A 15,727-nucleotide genomic window follows, 5' to 3' on the forward strand; every position below is an offset into this window, starting at 1 on the left:
CACTTGTCAACTGTGTCCATGCGTGCACATTGTAAGGGGACCTGTACCTGTAATGCTGTCCATCGAGTTGTGATGTGGTTGTGTCAGTATGTATGTCACTTGCATATGGCGTGGATGTTGTGTATGTTGTGTTGTGTGTTGTGGGCCTGCATGCAACATTCAGGTGCACGTTGTTGCGTGGCGGTCACTGTTATGATGTCTGCAGTTGTGCTTGTGTGTGTGCATGTATTTGTGCAGATGTGTGTGTTGTTGTTGTTGAGGTGTTGTGTGTGTGACAGCAGCATTAGTGTGTATGTTGTGTCGTGGATGTACGTCAATGTGTGTGTGCATGTTGAAATGGCAATGGATAATGGTGTGTATGTGGTTTGTCGTGTTGAGTGTGTTGCAGGGGGAGTCAAATGTCAAGGGTAGATGTGTCTGTGTGACCTACCTGTATTCCACTGCCATTGTCAATATCCGATGTCCACTGGGTCCAGCAATGTCCTCCCTCCATTAGAAAATCGCAGGCAGGACACTGCCACTACAACTTTAACATCTAAATATGGCTGACAGGAACACCCCTGCCTGACGGCTAGGAAGAGCACTCTGTTGTGGCAATCTGTGGCTCAGCCACAATACATCTAAATACGGCAGGCAGAACATCATTGACTTGACTATTCTTTTCGGGCCTGCTGCCGGCACGGACTGATGGTAACACCGTCAAGATCTGAATCAGTCCCTCAGTTCATTCAGACTGCTCAAGTAAACATTGGACACCTCAACACACACAGATTGTTAGAGCATTTGTACAGATTAACATGCTTGAAGTAAACCATTTGTACTAAGCTTGGCAATCCAGGTCTTTCTGTGTGCTATTGTGTTCACATATATCACATTCAATGAAAGTGATACAGTGCCCATAGCATACAGATCACACTTGTACTCTAACACAGAACAGCATTTTGTATCAACAGAAAAAATACTGACTGCAGTGCAAATGGCTGTCATAAAGGAGAGACCACTAGCCCAAAGAAAATGCATTATTGTTGTTACCCTGATAACAGAACTCAAGGCTGTCACAAAAGCAAGCATCCCAAATGCAAAAGCATTAAATCTACATTGGATCCAATGGGCTATCTCTTTTACTGCCACTGATGTTGATTAGGTTTTGATCCAAAATTTCAGACCCAAGAATTTCTTCAGTATGAACTTGAATACCCCATGTCTACCAACATTATGCCTCTTGATAAATACAGAATCATCATTTACACCAACGGTGCAGCTCAACTAGCTGTAGATACCAAACATCAATTCTCTGCAGCTTGTGCAGTTGTTTGTGGAGTGATGAGGAGTAGTCAATTCCACACTCAGCAAACATACACTCAGACCCTAGGGGGCTGCACAGCACAACTTGCAGAGCTCAAAGCTTTAATCTTGGCACTGGAATACACAGACAAACAACTTTCTACCCTGATTGTGTGTGAGTCTTACTATTGTGTCCAGCTCTTTAATGAATACTTGCACTTCTGGCACCTTAATGGGTTCAGAGATTTGAAAGGGAACTCCATAAAACATAAATTCTTGTGATGGAAGGTGTCAGATCTCAAAGACAAGCTGCCACAGGCTCACGAAGTACATACATTGAGTCACCAAAGTGTTGGGATACATGTTGTAGGAAACTCATTGGCCTACAAAGCTGCCATATCTGCAGTAGCTACAGCTTCTGCTGCTGCGATAACTCATTCTCATACAAGGCTGGATGATGAAACAATGGCTGCTGTGAAAGCTTTGGCTGACAGCAAGCCCCGACCAAAGGCATATCCTGCAAAATATTCCTACCAGTTACTTGCCCAAAACATTGCCTTTGCAACAATACCAGGGGTGGGCGATCATATGATCCCCAACCAAGACCACAGACTAGATCTGATTAAAGCAGCACATGAAGGGGCTGCTTATGCCCATGCTGATTTGGCTGCTACCATCTCACTCTTACAGAAGCGCTATTGGTGGCCTTGTCTATACAAACAGACCACGCAATATGTCCTTAGTTGTGACATTTTCCACAAATTAAAGGGTCCACCAAAAACACCCATCAGGTACACAAACCATTACAGTGTGTGTACCTGCACCATTGTAGTCCCTTACAAAGAGACAGTGCATACAAATACATTTTTGTGCTGTTGATTAATGGTCCACATTTATATGGGTGTGGCCACAATGATCGGCTAATGCTCAAACTGTTATTAAAGATTTGCAAGCCTTTATTCGGACATATGCAGTCGCAGCATTCCACTCAGGCCAGGGTTCTGCCTTTGCCTCTGGGACATTCAGGGACACCATGGCAATGATGGGATTTGGGGTGCATTACTCCTCTCCATTTCATCCAAAGGGACATTTGGCTGTGGAGCAGAAAAACCAAAACTTAAAGCAATCCTTAACAGTTAGGATACTAGGTTCAGCTCATAGTAGGCTCCATAACCTGTATTGAGCCCAGAGAGCACTAAATGATCTGCCTTGAAGGTCTTTATGAGGACACGACCCCTATGAAGTCATGTTTAGAATATCTATGAAAGTCCCTGGTCTTGATGTCAGTGGTGCAGTGGCAGCAGAAACACCATTTGACATAAATTAACGTGATACCGTCTTGCAGGAAATGCAACAGTTCTATGATAAAAACTCGTCAGCATATGCCGCCACTTTGGGAATGAGGGATTTGCCACTATTCACAGGCTGGATTTCTAAAGCTGGGGATCTAATTTGTGAAATAATACCTGTGAAGAAGGAGCATGGTCCATGATACCTAACACATGTTCATGTCCTGGGAATACACAGTACCAGAAGTGTTATTCTACCATCACTGCCTGGTTCTAAAGACAATCACTTTGTTTCAATTGACCTCAAATTGCACCATATGGCCGATCCTGGGTAGTTCCTGTACCCCTCTCACTACCTTCCAGAAGTAACCTCTTCAAGCACTAAGCAATGCTGAAATTATTTCTCCGAGGTTGGGGAGGGCAGAGAATGAACTTTTGTTGATTCCTGTCGCCACTTCTTTGACAAGGAATGTCCACAATATACATTTGCAGTTTTCCAATGCAACACAGATGCACAGATGAAATGATGAACCACCTATGGATACATCTACCAGTTACCTTTCACCTACACCAGCTCCAGTTTTGGCACAGACTGCTTCTGGGTATTTTGACGACAAAGATTACTTTTCTCCAAACTCTACAGCATCAGTTACAGAACCAGCATCAAAAATGTGTAAGCTTTTCAATTAGTTTAAACATAAATATTGGTTCATCCATGGTACTGTATGTGGTTACTATTGACATTGCTTGCCTTTTGTCTATGGATTGGTTTTGTTATTGTTTTCTTGCTCCGGATACATGGTCATTATCTTCCTGAACACCCTGCTATTGAACTGGTGGATGAGGTTTCAAAGCCTTATTTTTCTTTACATAAAGTACGAAGAGACGTGTTCGTTGTGAACATTTCAGCTGTTCCAGTTCCTGATGGTATGTTAAGGGATAAAGTACTTTTTTAAATCTGGGCCCTACAGAAATTATTCATATTCCATATGTTTTTAAAGTATTAATGAATGATATTATTACACTGGGGGTTGTATCTGATGATGGTGATGTAAAAACAGTTGATTCAATGCCTTCTGAGCTTGAATAATATACTGCATGTGAAAATAAAGATGTGTACATGAACACCGCAAGTTATGGGGAAATCTTCTGTTACCACCATTATGGACAACATTTTTTACACTGGTACCCCGCGAGTAAATTATAATTATGTAGAGTGAAAACATTGTCCAATTCCACCAGCGGGGAGTTCCAAAACATACATAGAAACGTTTTCTTATTTTACTGAGCTGAGTCTTATTATTTCAAATTACCTCCTTCAATCGCAAGGAAAACTGTTAAAAAACACCACATTGATTTACTCAGATTCCTTTGTTTCCCAGTTAGCCATGGAAGGTTGTGAATATTGGAAGAAATCAATTGACTTGAAAAGTGTGCGGAGGATAAAAGATTGTCAAATAGAAGACATGGAAGGGTTAGCAAAAATAAAATAAATTAGTGCATCCACTATTCTCCCTGTAGCAAAATTGGATAATTGACAAAAGAATCCAAATGTCACTGAAGAACAGCTCAATGGTTGGGTTCAGAATGTTACCCTTAATTTCTAAATTTTAGGTCCCAAAGGGTGGTTATTGTGGCTAGTGGACACAAATGGTTGTCATGCACATTTTGTTAACTCCATGTGTGGTTTTAATGCGAGCAGACCTGACCCTTGTTAAGTCACCACACAACACACTGCTGTCATTGCCACATACAGCGTGGGTAAACTTTGTCAACCATGGTTACGATCTTCCACATTAACAGCTGTGCAAGATCACATTAGTATCCTTTTCGAAGATGTAGGCTTACAAGATTTTTTGTTGGGTCCCATAAAGCCACATTCAAAATGTTTCTTATATGCTACATATAATGAAATATGGAAGCTTCTGCAAAAGGAAGCTGCTTGCTTAAGGCAAATAGATAAGGAAAATTTAGAGAAAGCTTTAGCTGTTGTCGTTAATGGTATGAACACCGTGACCAATCGCATTTACACATTAAACACTGATGTGTCCTCTGCTACTTATACCATTCAATATTACATGTCACTTTTACACCATGGGGAGAGTCAACCTAGGTCCATTTTTCATTTGAGTTGGACATTACAAGTTCTAAAAAATGGCTGCATGCCTTGGAAGCACATTAAATCTACTGAGTTATTTGCTGCTATTAACTTGACATGTAAACAACAGATAATGGTTCAGAAGGGAAATAGTTGCATCATGCTTAACATTGAAAAGTTTGAAATGTTGCCTTTTACTGTGGCTGAAATACCATCATCAGTATGGTTAATTCATGGAGTGACTTCTTTAGCAATATCGACATTCCAATTCACTTTGTGTTTAAAACACTTCCCAGTAGGCAGATTTGAGCAGTTAGAAGACAGTTACATTGATGAGGTGTGTAAGCTTTGATTACAGATGCTTGACTGATGAGAAAGAGGTCTTTCTTAGTGGTAGCAAGTGTGAAACTTCTGTCAGCCATTCCATGATTTGTAAACAGATGGCCTTGCATGGCACATGCAACATGTCCATCAAAAGTTTTGCTTGCTCTCTGAAGGGTATTTGTATCCCTTTGATTCCCCCAGTATTTCAGTTACTTTCGAACATGAGCTACTTAATGCTGTGTGATCAAGGTTGCTGTGGAATGAGTTCAGGTGTTTCTTACGTTATTTCGGTTTCTCAAATTGGGACTTGTTGCCTGAATGTACTTTTCCCCTACGCATATGATAAAAGTAGCATATCTGTGGCCTCACATCACTACTTATAATATGAGTTTTGACAATATCAGTGGACTTGAAGGTCCTTTGTTTCTAAAACACGTGGCTCGCACATCACCGGGAAACGTATGACTTGCAAGTATCAAGGTTGTCTGCAGAGATACAGTCCCTTTTCAATACCACCTTCCCAAAACATTTTGATGACTTGCCCAGTCACATCTTTAATGAGTTTAACAATGTGGGGATTGTACAGTTTTTTAAAGTCTGTTGGCTTTGGATTTGTCAGCACCTTCCGGACTGTCTTTGGAGTAATGCATTCAGTCATCCACTCTCTTTTTTCAAGTGTTTGTGGAGGATCACTGATAACATTGGCAGTACTTGGCCTGTAAATCTGGGAATGCGTCAAAATCCATGGATGTTGCTTGGAAACACCCATGCAACATCCATGGAAATGCCTCCCTGATGCGAAATAACGTAACAGGGACTTACGCTGCATTGCCTTACTTTATATCTGCAAGGCATTGTAAACCCACACAAAGTCTCTTTGCATGGCCTTGAAGATATGGCTCAGCAGCCTACACCATCGCTGCATCAAAAATAAATGATGCAGCGATAGCGCAAGCTCCTTGTAAATATGGGCCTCAGTGTTTTGTGCTGAGGGCCAGGATACCCTTTGGGGTAAATACAAACTCTACAACATCTACAAATAAATAAACAGATAAATAAATAAATAACATTGAGATGTGATTATCACTCATGTTCTTCATTAGGATCTTGTATCAACAATTGCTATATGCTGACAGCATGTAAAATTAGAGTGACATATGTATAAACTATATTAGCACTTTAGATCAGAGGGTCTCACTGGCACTTAGGCCAGATGTACTAACATTAGGAATACTGATTTTCTAATCTCGATTATCTCTGAATTGAAGTTAGGAAATCAGGAATACTAATGTATGAAACTCTTTTAAGTTTCATTAGTGAGTCCTTGCAGTTCAAAAATAGACTTACCTCATGCATATTAATGAAGTAGGTCGCAATTTGCAACCCATTAGGATTGACAGCCATCACAGGGATGGTGGCATGTAGAGGTCAGTTGACCACCATGTCTATGATTGCTTTATAATAAAATTAAATCGGGTCCCAAATCTACCAATCCCCTAGGTAGGGTCAGGAGATAGAAGATGAGTCTTTCACTGAGGCAGACTAAGATCCATACTGTCTGTTGTATCCAAAACCCATCAACCATTGGTGATTGTAGAAATCATAAATATTCACCTGCACCACGTAATCTCCTCTTTTGTAGTCTCTTAAACAACTATATTATGTGGCAGCTAGAATAATAAATTGGCTAAGGAGCCAAAATAATACCTCATCCACTATGACATCACAACATTGGCTCCATGTGGCTGCTAGCATTTCATTCTAGTTGGCTTGTCCTGCATATAAATGTCTCCTCTATATGGCCCTGAGTACAGTTCAGATATAATGTCTAACTACACTTCTTGTAGGAGCCAACGGAGTTTCCAGTCAAACTCCACAAAATCGTTCACCATACAATCTCAAAATTAATGATGGTCGTTGCTTCTCTCTTCAGGGCTCAGGCTTATGAAGTACGTCCCACTATATGTTGGGGATCATCCTGCCAAGATTCAGAACAAACCTTGAGTGTGCTCTTTGCCTCTGATGTACTCAGAACCGCCTCAAGAGAATGTCATATTGCATCTACGTTACATGAATGTAGTCAATCAGTAAACTGAACAAAAATATCACCTGCCTCGGTGGAAGAAGAGATTAACCACATCAGAAGTGTACAATAAAAGTTAACATTTGCAATTAGATGGACTCTCTTAGTCACTCAGTCAACATGTCAACCGGATCAGTAGTGTTAAACACAATTCTAGGAGTATGTCCAATAATCAATATAATCATAAAACGTGCATTTAGTGATTCATAAGCCAGTCTGATATCAAAACATCCCTACTTTTATATAGAGAAAGGGTTACCTCACATGGACAGTACAGCATGTTTGGCTTTTACTGTAGACTCACAGAAAGAGACACATTTTAGAACCAAGTACATTTTATGTGTGCTCAATAAATATTTCCCAATGCAGCACTATGGCTGACAGAGCTGCATACAGAAACTGTCCCGCTCTACTAAAATTGGCCCAAGATACGCCTGCATGGGGCATCAGTCAGTGAGTGCCAGTATGAATACCTGTAAATAGGATTAAGATTGCCCAAAAATATGTACATCCCTCTGCACTCCGTAGAGGTCAAATAGGAGAGGGCAAACCAGTAAAAAACAGCTGGAGAATAAGCGAAACGGCTGTCTGAAGTCTAAAAACCAGTGATAATGAGACCCCTTTTGTGATCCTTAGCTAGCAACAGCTAGTTTGTGAATATTTGAATATTTGGTTAATCTACCGTTTTCAATCTCCTTATGTCCTCAAGTTTCCTCAGTCTAGATATTTATTGTGTGACAGTGACTGTTCTAAAAACTACACCCCACCCACATTACTCAGGTTTTAGTACAATGCAGAAGGAACATCAACATACCACTTTACCTGAATGCCTACTGAATAGACCTACCATTGACTAAATTTAGGACAACATAATTTAGTTTAGATATGGAAAATGAAAGAAAAACACAATTATGGCATGTCAGACTGCCAAACCATAACTATGGGACCTTGTGTGAGCATTGTCTTTGTTGTGCATTTTTGGGTCTGTTGTATTCAGTTTTGCATTAATAGGGAAAGGGTTATCCATGCGTGTTGTTATCTGTCCATATAGATGATCAGACTTTGATAGACCACACAGACAGATCTCCTAGGGTTTACACGAAGCAACCATTCTGTTGAGGTTTTGTTTACCAGTTGTAGTAGACTTTTTCTGTCTTCCTTCTTCCCAGCATCACAAACAGTTCCTGACACAGTCAAGTTCTCTGCTACAAGCTGCTGGATGGCTGCATTCACGTTCTCTTGCTTTCGGCTGCTCAAAACCACGTGAGCACCCTGCTGCGCGAGGCGCCTTGCAACTGCAAACCCAATCCTGAAAGAGAAGAATGCAAGACCACACTGTCAACAGGGTAATGGTAATCATTTATGTGCAAGGTTTTTGAACTCCTTGTATACTAATAGGAGGGTTGTCTGCCATGCTGAAATGAGATAAAGGGGCAATAATAAGTAAATTCTGGGTTGGAGGCACAATTGAAATTGACGTTTTCTTTTCTAGCCAAGGAAGATGGAGTCTAGAGAAAGCATTCTGCTCCGAATAAGCAGGAAGAAAGGACAGGCTAAATAGACTTCTTACAGGCTGCTATTTGAGAATTTTAAAGGGACCATACTCAGAAATCTGTACCCACCTAGGCATATGGCTGCTTTATTCAATGGAGATCTTCCAAGATCTTCAAGATACAACTGTAGTGGTGACTGATTGAATTTGATGTGACTAATTGTTAAGAGCAGGTTAAAGAGTAAACAGTAGAATATATCAAGGGGGTGATTCTAATTCTGGCGGGCGGCGGAGGCCGCCCGCCAGAATTCCGCCCCCATAATACCGCTCCGCGGTCAGAAGACCGCGGAGGGTATTATGAGTTTTTCCCTGGGCTGGCGGGCGGTCTCCAAAAGACCGCCCGCCAGCCCAGGGAAAAACTCCCTTCCCACGAGGATGCCGGCTCGTAATCGAGCCGGCGGAGTGGGAAGGTGCGACGGGTGCAGTAGCACCCGTCGCGTATTTCAGTGTCTGCAAGGCAGACACTGAAATACCTTGCGGGGCCCTCTTACGGGGGCCCCTGCCGTGCCCATGCCATTGGCATGGGCACGGCAGGGGCCCCCAGGGGCCCCGCGACCCCCCCTACCGCCATCCTGTTCATGGCGGCTTTCCCGCCATGAACAGGATGGCGGTAGGGGGGGTCAGAATCCCCCATGGCGGCGCAGCAAGCTGCGCCGCCATGGGGGATTCTGAGGGCAGCGGTAAACCGGCGGGAGACCGCCGGTTTACCCTTTCTGACCGCGGCCAAAGTGCCGCGGTCAGAATGCCCTGCGGGGCACCGCCGGCCTGTCGGCGGTGCTCCCGCCGACCCTCGCCCCGGCGGTCAAAGACCGCCGGGGTTAGAATCAGCCCCCAAGTGTTTTAGGAGCCAGCTTTTCAGAATATAAAAAGCAGCAGTGTGTAGTCAACACATTCAAGTCAAAAGACTGGAGAAATCATGTTCTGTCAAAATATTATGAGTTTAATATTGAACTACTCTTATATCAACTTTAACGTCTCCAACTCCAACATATAGTTAAGGTGAGAAAATGTGGAGTTAAGAATTACATGGATACTCTTTCCTATCAATGCTTACTTTGATCTGTTGATCAGACCGGAAACCACAGGCTAGAAGATGAAAGGGGTGGAAATTCGGTCATGGGCAGAAGTCCAAAAATTAAGATATTAGAAAAAGAAGTGTGGCAGAGGATTAGGATTGAGAGCAACTAAAATAGGGGATTTGTAGTTTAAAGAGAGGAATCATGCCATGGAATGGATATTGTTGAGAATGACTGGAAATCTCATGGGGGGGCTGTGCATGCACATTTAATCTATTTTTTTTAATTGAAAATGGAATCCATCATACAAAATTACCAGAGAAGAATACATTTCATCATTAAATAAAGCAACTAATAAAGAAGCTGTTAATGCAAGTTTATACAAAACGAAGGAAAAAACTGCAATGAAGATTGCAATCTCAATGTCAACCTGCGCTGCCACTGGCAGATAATCAGTGGCTTCTGTTAAAACATGAGAAGGAAGTCCAGCACTCACCAACGCGGCACACTATAAGTACGTTTGGTGACCTCCTCTCAGACAGTCACCTCCTGTTCCAAGCTGAGGATGTTTGTTTCGCCAATGCTACCTGTATGGACTACTTTGTCTTTCGACGCCTACATGGTGCCTCCGAGCAGTGCAGTGGAGGAGTTTACTCTCTTGACACTTGTAGTCACTGACAGCAATGGGAGAAGGTTGGTCTCTAGGATGTACAGTGCCTGCATTGCTCTCATACCGCCCGCAATGGGAAACTCAGGGGCACATGGTAGGCACACCTTAAACACACCCTATTTCACCTAACCACAGGCAAGTTCATTCATTGCAAATTCCTATGTAGAGCCTATGTCACTCCTAGCAACCTGGTATGCCTGGACCCTGCGAGATACTCGAGCTGTCCTAAATGCCACACTGATGGGGCTGATTTATACTCATGACGTGGACTTGCGTCCATATTGCCTTCTTCTGGTGTGACATCCACTCCCGATTGGCCCTGATGATCAAGGAAATAGCCAGAGTCCCATTAATAGCCCTGTTGGGATATGCCCTAGACATACCGAGAAATGTCTGATGATTCATCACACATGCATTACTTCTAGCCAAGTGTGAGATTGCTCTCTACTCGGGGAGTAAGCACCCGCCCACTAATAAAGCCTTGTTGAAAAATCTAGGGTACTGTGATACTACCAGTGCGCTCTTTGCCACACACCAATCCCCACCTTTGAGACCAATGGGTACTGGCAATATCTCAAATATTACTTACAGACACTGGAGTCTGCAGAACAAGATTCTTGATCATAGGCATGGACTGTATGTGTGTCTTGCGACTCAATAACTACTAGTCTTGGACTTTACTTGCTCCCCCACACCACCCATTCTCCTATTGTTTGTATCTCTCTCTTATGTATCTGACTGTATTGCAAACATTACATAACTTGCCGTCATTTGTGTCATCCACACTACATGGAAACCCAATTTCAGAAATGTAGTCATTCCCCACCTGGCTACTATTCCTGGATCAAAAGTGACCACTGCCTCTAATTCAAGTTGTTCAATTAGTTTTCTGATTTACATGGGAAATGCCAAAAGCCTAATTAAACAGAGCTCTTTTCTTGAACAGCTCTTGTACTGTCTTGTATGGAACTTTTTAGGGGTTATTTAGTAAGTCTTGGAAGTTTTTAATTTGGATTTCTTCAAGCATCCTATCCAATAATTCATTCTGAAGGTTGCTACATAAAGTGCATGACTTATTAAACCTGTGCATATACTGTGCAAACTCCAAATATTAAGTCATAAAACAAGGGAGGGCTATCCCCCTTCCTCATTACACCTATATAAAGTGCTTCGTTCTATAATTGGGCTGGTTTTGTTCCATAGACAAGAAGAGATCACCTGAATTTATATTTTCAAAAAAAGGTAGCACTTAAGCACTGGTAGCACTTACGCTGACCCTGCACACAGCATCTAAGCTCTGGCAGGAGCTCCTCAGCTGTGCAATTACTCAAAGTGGCATCAGGTTTTCCATTCATTCACCTTAATTCCTCCCAACATTTGAAGAACTGAAGGAATATCATGGACTCTTTCCTTGACTTGTTTCCTAGGGCCTAATGAAAGCATGACACCATCAGCGTGTAGCCTAATTTTTGCCACTGAAAGTATAGTTGTGGATAATTTTGTTGCTCCAAAATGGTATAGTCAGAGGCTCAACAAAAAGGAGAAATCAACTGGTGAGAGCAGATAGCCCTATCTTATTCCACGTAGAATTTTAAATTCAACTGGCAATTTCAGTGGAATTTAAAATTATCTTAGCTTCTACTTTCAAATACATCCTTTTTATCATACCTGTAGTCTGGCAAGAGAATCTAACTTACTTATAGCATATCAAAAAGGGTTTCCCAGAACACAATGTTGAACAACTGTTCTGAATCTAGCAAAAAGATTGCCCCTGGGATCTGATTAACAGCAAACATATCCAAAGACTCTATCAAATAATCAGTGTTAGTGTTCATTCGCTGCCTAGCAGTAGCACCATTCTGATCTGATGGATTAAAGCAAAGCTCTTGTTTTTCTTGAAAAATCTCTCAGTCTCAGTGTTACATGACCCAACCAAATGCTCACCTTCTAAATAACACTGTTTGAACATCCATTTCCAATTTCTGACACCCATGTCCTTAGAAACAATTTCTAGCTCTAAAGCGGAATGATCAGTAAAACCACTAGGTAACATATTCAAACTCTTAAACCCCACTGTGGAGGAAGTTAGTAAGTGATCTACACGAGCTGCTCTTTTATATCTAGATGAAAAGCAAGCATATTCTTTTCTTAAAGGATTAGCTGCCCTCAGGGGATTGATTAGCCCCAACAATTCTCCGATATTTCCCAAGATCTTTTGCAATGTTAGGGTTTAGCTGTACATACTTACTGGAAGAATTATCAAGGCCAGGGCTGCTAGAAGAAGTTGAAATCGCTTCCTACAACTAGCCCTCCATTAACTGCTACTAATGATAAGAAAAGTTCTATAAATGGGGTAGGATCATCCTCAACCTATGCATACACATTAACTAATGTCATCCATGGTAGATTGATCTGCATTCCACCCAACACCATCTTCCTTCCATATATGACTGTCCCCTGTGAACTCACACTTTATTGTCCTTAGTAATATAAACAGCTTGTCCTCCTGGATGCTGCACTCACCAAAGAGAAACATTTAAAATCTGCCCGCATTTCAAACATATCAACCTTAGTCAATCTGCCAAAGGAAACATGAGTTTCTTGCAAAAAAATAATTGTATGTTATTGACTTTTTATCCAAGTTTTGACAGATTGTTTTCTTTCCATCAATATTCAACCCATTAACATTAAATGAAAACATATCACCATGTCCTCTATCTAGAAAAAACAAAATCCCATCCACGCAGCACCAACCAGTCAATATTTTGTGCCCACAGACTGCTACTCTTCCGTTGACATACACAAACATGACTCACCTCATTACACAAACACTCCTCTCTATTATACCAGCAGTATTTGTGAATCCTTAGAGATACAGGACTGGCCTGTTGCATCAACTGCAGCTTCATAACATATGTAAAACATATAAAGTAAGTAGGTTCCACCTAAAAAACTCATCTAAGAACAAAGTATCTATTAAAGTACACATATTGCTTATTAAATTGCATTAAATACACCAGCCTACAAAACTCTAGCTGGCATCTTTTCATACCAGGCTCGCCAGCACCTAACCAACCTTGCCAACCTTCAAAATTCCCCAAACAAAACCCCTATGATGTGTTTTAAATTAAACCTTGCCACTGAGCCTCCTTCTTCTCAATGTACTCCAACACCCCCCATAGTTCAAACCCGATTTCCCCTATTCCTACTTGGCTATAGCGGGAGCTGTAACAATCAAAATTTCTGAAAATATTCTAAAAGTGAATTTGTTTCACACCGAACAAATTTCCCTTAATTGCTTAGTCCAGCACCTTATCTTTAACCCTGTAACCAGAGGAGTAAACCAAAATAGTACAAGGGTACTTAGCATATGTTGAGTCTGGAGAGACAGCTTATGAGCCACCACTATGGTCAAGTCCTGCTGGGATTCAAAAAGGACAAAAGGACAAAAGATTGTATCAATGAATCTGCATACACAACAATGCTGTACTGTCCTCTTTCCCTTCAAGCACCCCAACAATTCTCGGGTTTGATTGCCTCGAGTGGTTCTCCTTGTATTCCTGCTTTTTGTACCAACCTAATCTCTTTCTCCAGTCTCAAGTTCAACAAAGAGATTGTTTCTAGTTTGTCTTCACAGTTTGAAAACCTGCTGTTCCAATTCCTCACAGCAATCTGCAAACAGAGTCATTTGACCCTCTATCTTCCCAGGCGCAGCTTGATCTCATCTGAAAAATAAAGTTGCTGTTGCCTAAGACCTTTAATCTCTCTCAGGACCTTACTGAGCAATAATAACACGGAGTTTGAGGTATCAATCAATCAATAAGGGGTCTGTATAGCACGACTACTCACCTATATGGGAGGTATCTGACTCCACACAGCCATTAAACCTGTAGTGTGGGGCAGGTTTCTCTAAATGTCTATTTACAAAGATAGAGGCTCCCAAAGTAAAGGACTCATAACCACACGCATATATTTCTCTGTACATCAACTTTCCCCAACACTTATGCCTGACATGCATATGCATGTGGATCCGTCCACCATCTCACGTTCCAGAGTAGCATGAACATTCATGCTTCCCCTCTTTGAGGCTCTGCCCTTGCGATAAGTGGTATCTATTAAATGTATGATAGTCTCCCCACCAACCTCAGGCATCGAAACCAGCCTAGTTATCCTTGATGCCTGTTTATTTTGGCCCCCAAAACTTAATGGAAAATGATCACTATTGTCGACGACACCATCATTCCATTGATCAATCCTAGAGTGTATAGGCCAGTTTTCCACAAAACATGGCCGTTCATCAGAACCATCAATCTCCTATGCGGAGAGGGTGTTACCAGCTGCCCCTACTAGGCCTTCATGTTCAGCTTCAACCCTGAATGCAGACCGTCACCTTCTACTACATTATGGCCAATACAGGTGTCATCTTTCTCTAAGTTCTGTGGCAAGTGCGAGGTCAATACAAAACTAATTTGATTGGATTTCTTGGCTAGCGGGCGAGCTGCTGTCTCCAGGCTCCCATTAAGTGGTGCTGCATTGTAAAAAAAACTTGAGGCTGAACTGGAGATAAAGAGCTGCTGCATCTTCTCATTCTCTCTAGCTTTAAGCCCTTAAGGTGCCATAAACAATGCTAAACCTCTACGAGGTAAGGCCGGACTAATTGATGGCCTCATACATCGACCATTAACTCAGAGGTTTCAAATGCTCATCTGTATGTCTATGTAACATCAATTTGTTTCTCAAGGCACTTCAGCCACTGGCCCCTTTCACTGTGTGGCACCAAGCCACTAGTGGGGAAAGGCGCACAACTGCTGCTGACATTAATCAATCCCTTTCCTCCTGTACACCACATTTATGCCAGCATGATGGCTCCACAGGACAAATTCAGCTTTAGCTGTGTGCCTCAGCTGCTCCATAGTATGCTCACCCTCTCAAGCCACACCACAGCATTTGTTTGTACATTGTCTCCCTTGGGTGGGGAACCTAGACTTTCCTGAATAGCGTAATACTCTCCACCTTGTCGCGGTAACAAACATGGCCAATGGGACTCGAACATCTCATACTCTGTTCTTGCCTCGACTGCATTAACATCGTCCACCATGCTGCCTAATGCTGGAGAGTGAATTGCGAGGGGCCTCTGAGGCTGGAAGTAACGTAACACTACTCAGGTGGCATAGCATCAGGGTCATATGTGACCCCGCTGGTCAACATCGTCAGATCCCACGGTCTCAACATTATTTCCTACGCTGACGAGACCCAACTTATCCTCTCGCTCACCGACAATCACTCCACCACAAGAACCAGCTTCCACAGATGCATGACAAGCGTCACTGAGTGCATGAAGAACACTGTTTGCAGCTGAACACAGACAAGACGGAAGTACTGATTTTTGGCAATAGCAACAACACATGGAA

General features: G+C 42.1%; 1 protein-coding gene across 1 annotated transcript in view; it reads right to left on the reverse strand.

Moving 5' to 3' along the window:
- The window catches only part of LOC138265063 (dehydrogenase/reductase SDR family member 4-like), a 93,205-nt gene extending 77,791 nt beyond the window's left edge, over positions 1-15,414 (reverse strand). The window contains exons 1-2 of the mRNA XM_069212612.1: positions 15,377-15,414; positions 8,210-8,387 (exon numbers count right to left, since the gene is read on the reverse strand). Of these exons, the coding sequence (XP_069068713.1) occupies positions 8,210-8,387; positions 15,377-15,414 (216 nt within the window). The remainder of the gene's footprint in view (positions 1-8,209; positions 8,388-15,376) is intronic.
- Between the last annotated feature and the right edge of the window lie 313 nt (positions 15,415-15,727).

This window comes from Pleurodeles waltl, chromosome 11 (assembly GCF_031143425.1).
Source record: "Pleurodeles waltl isolate 20211129_DDA chromosome 11, aPleWal1.hap1.20221129, whole genome shotgun sequence".
Lineage (NCBI taxonomy): Eukaryota > Metazoa > Chordata > Amphibia > Caudata > Salamandridae > Pleurodeles > Pleurodeles waltl.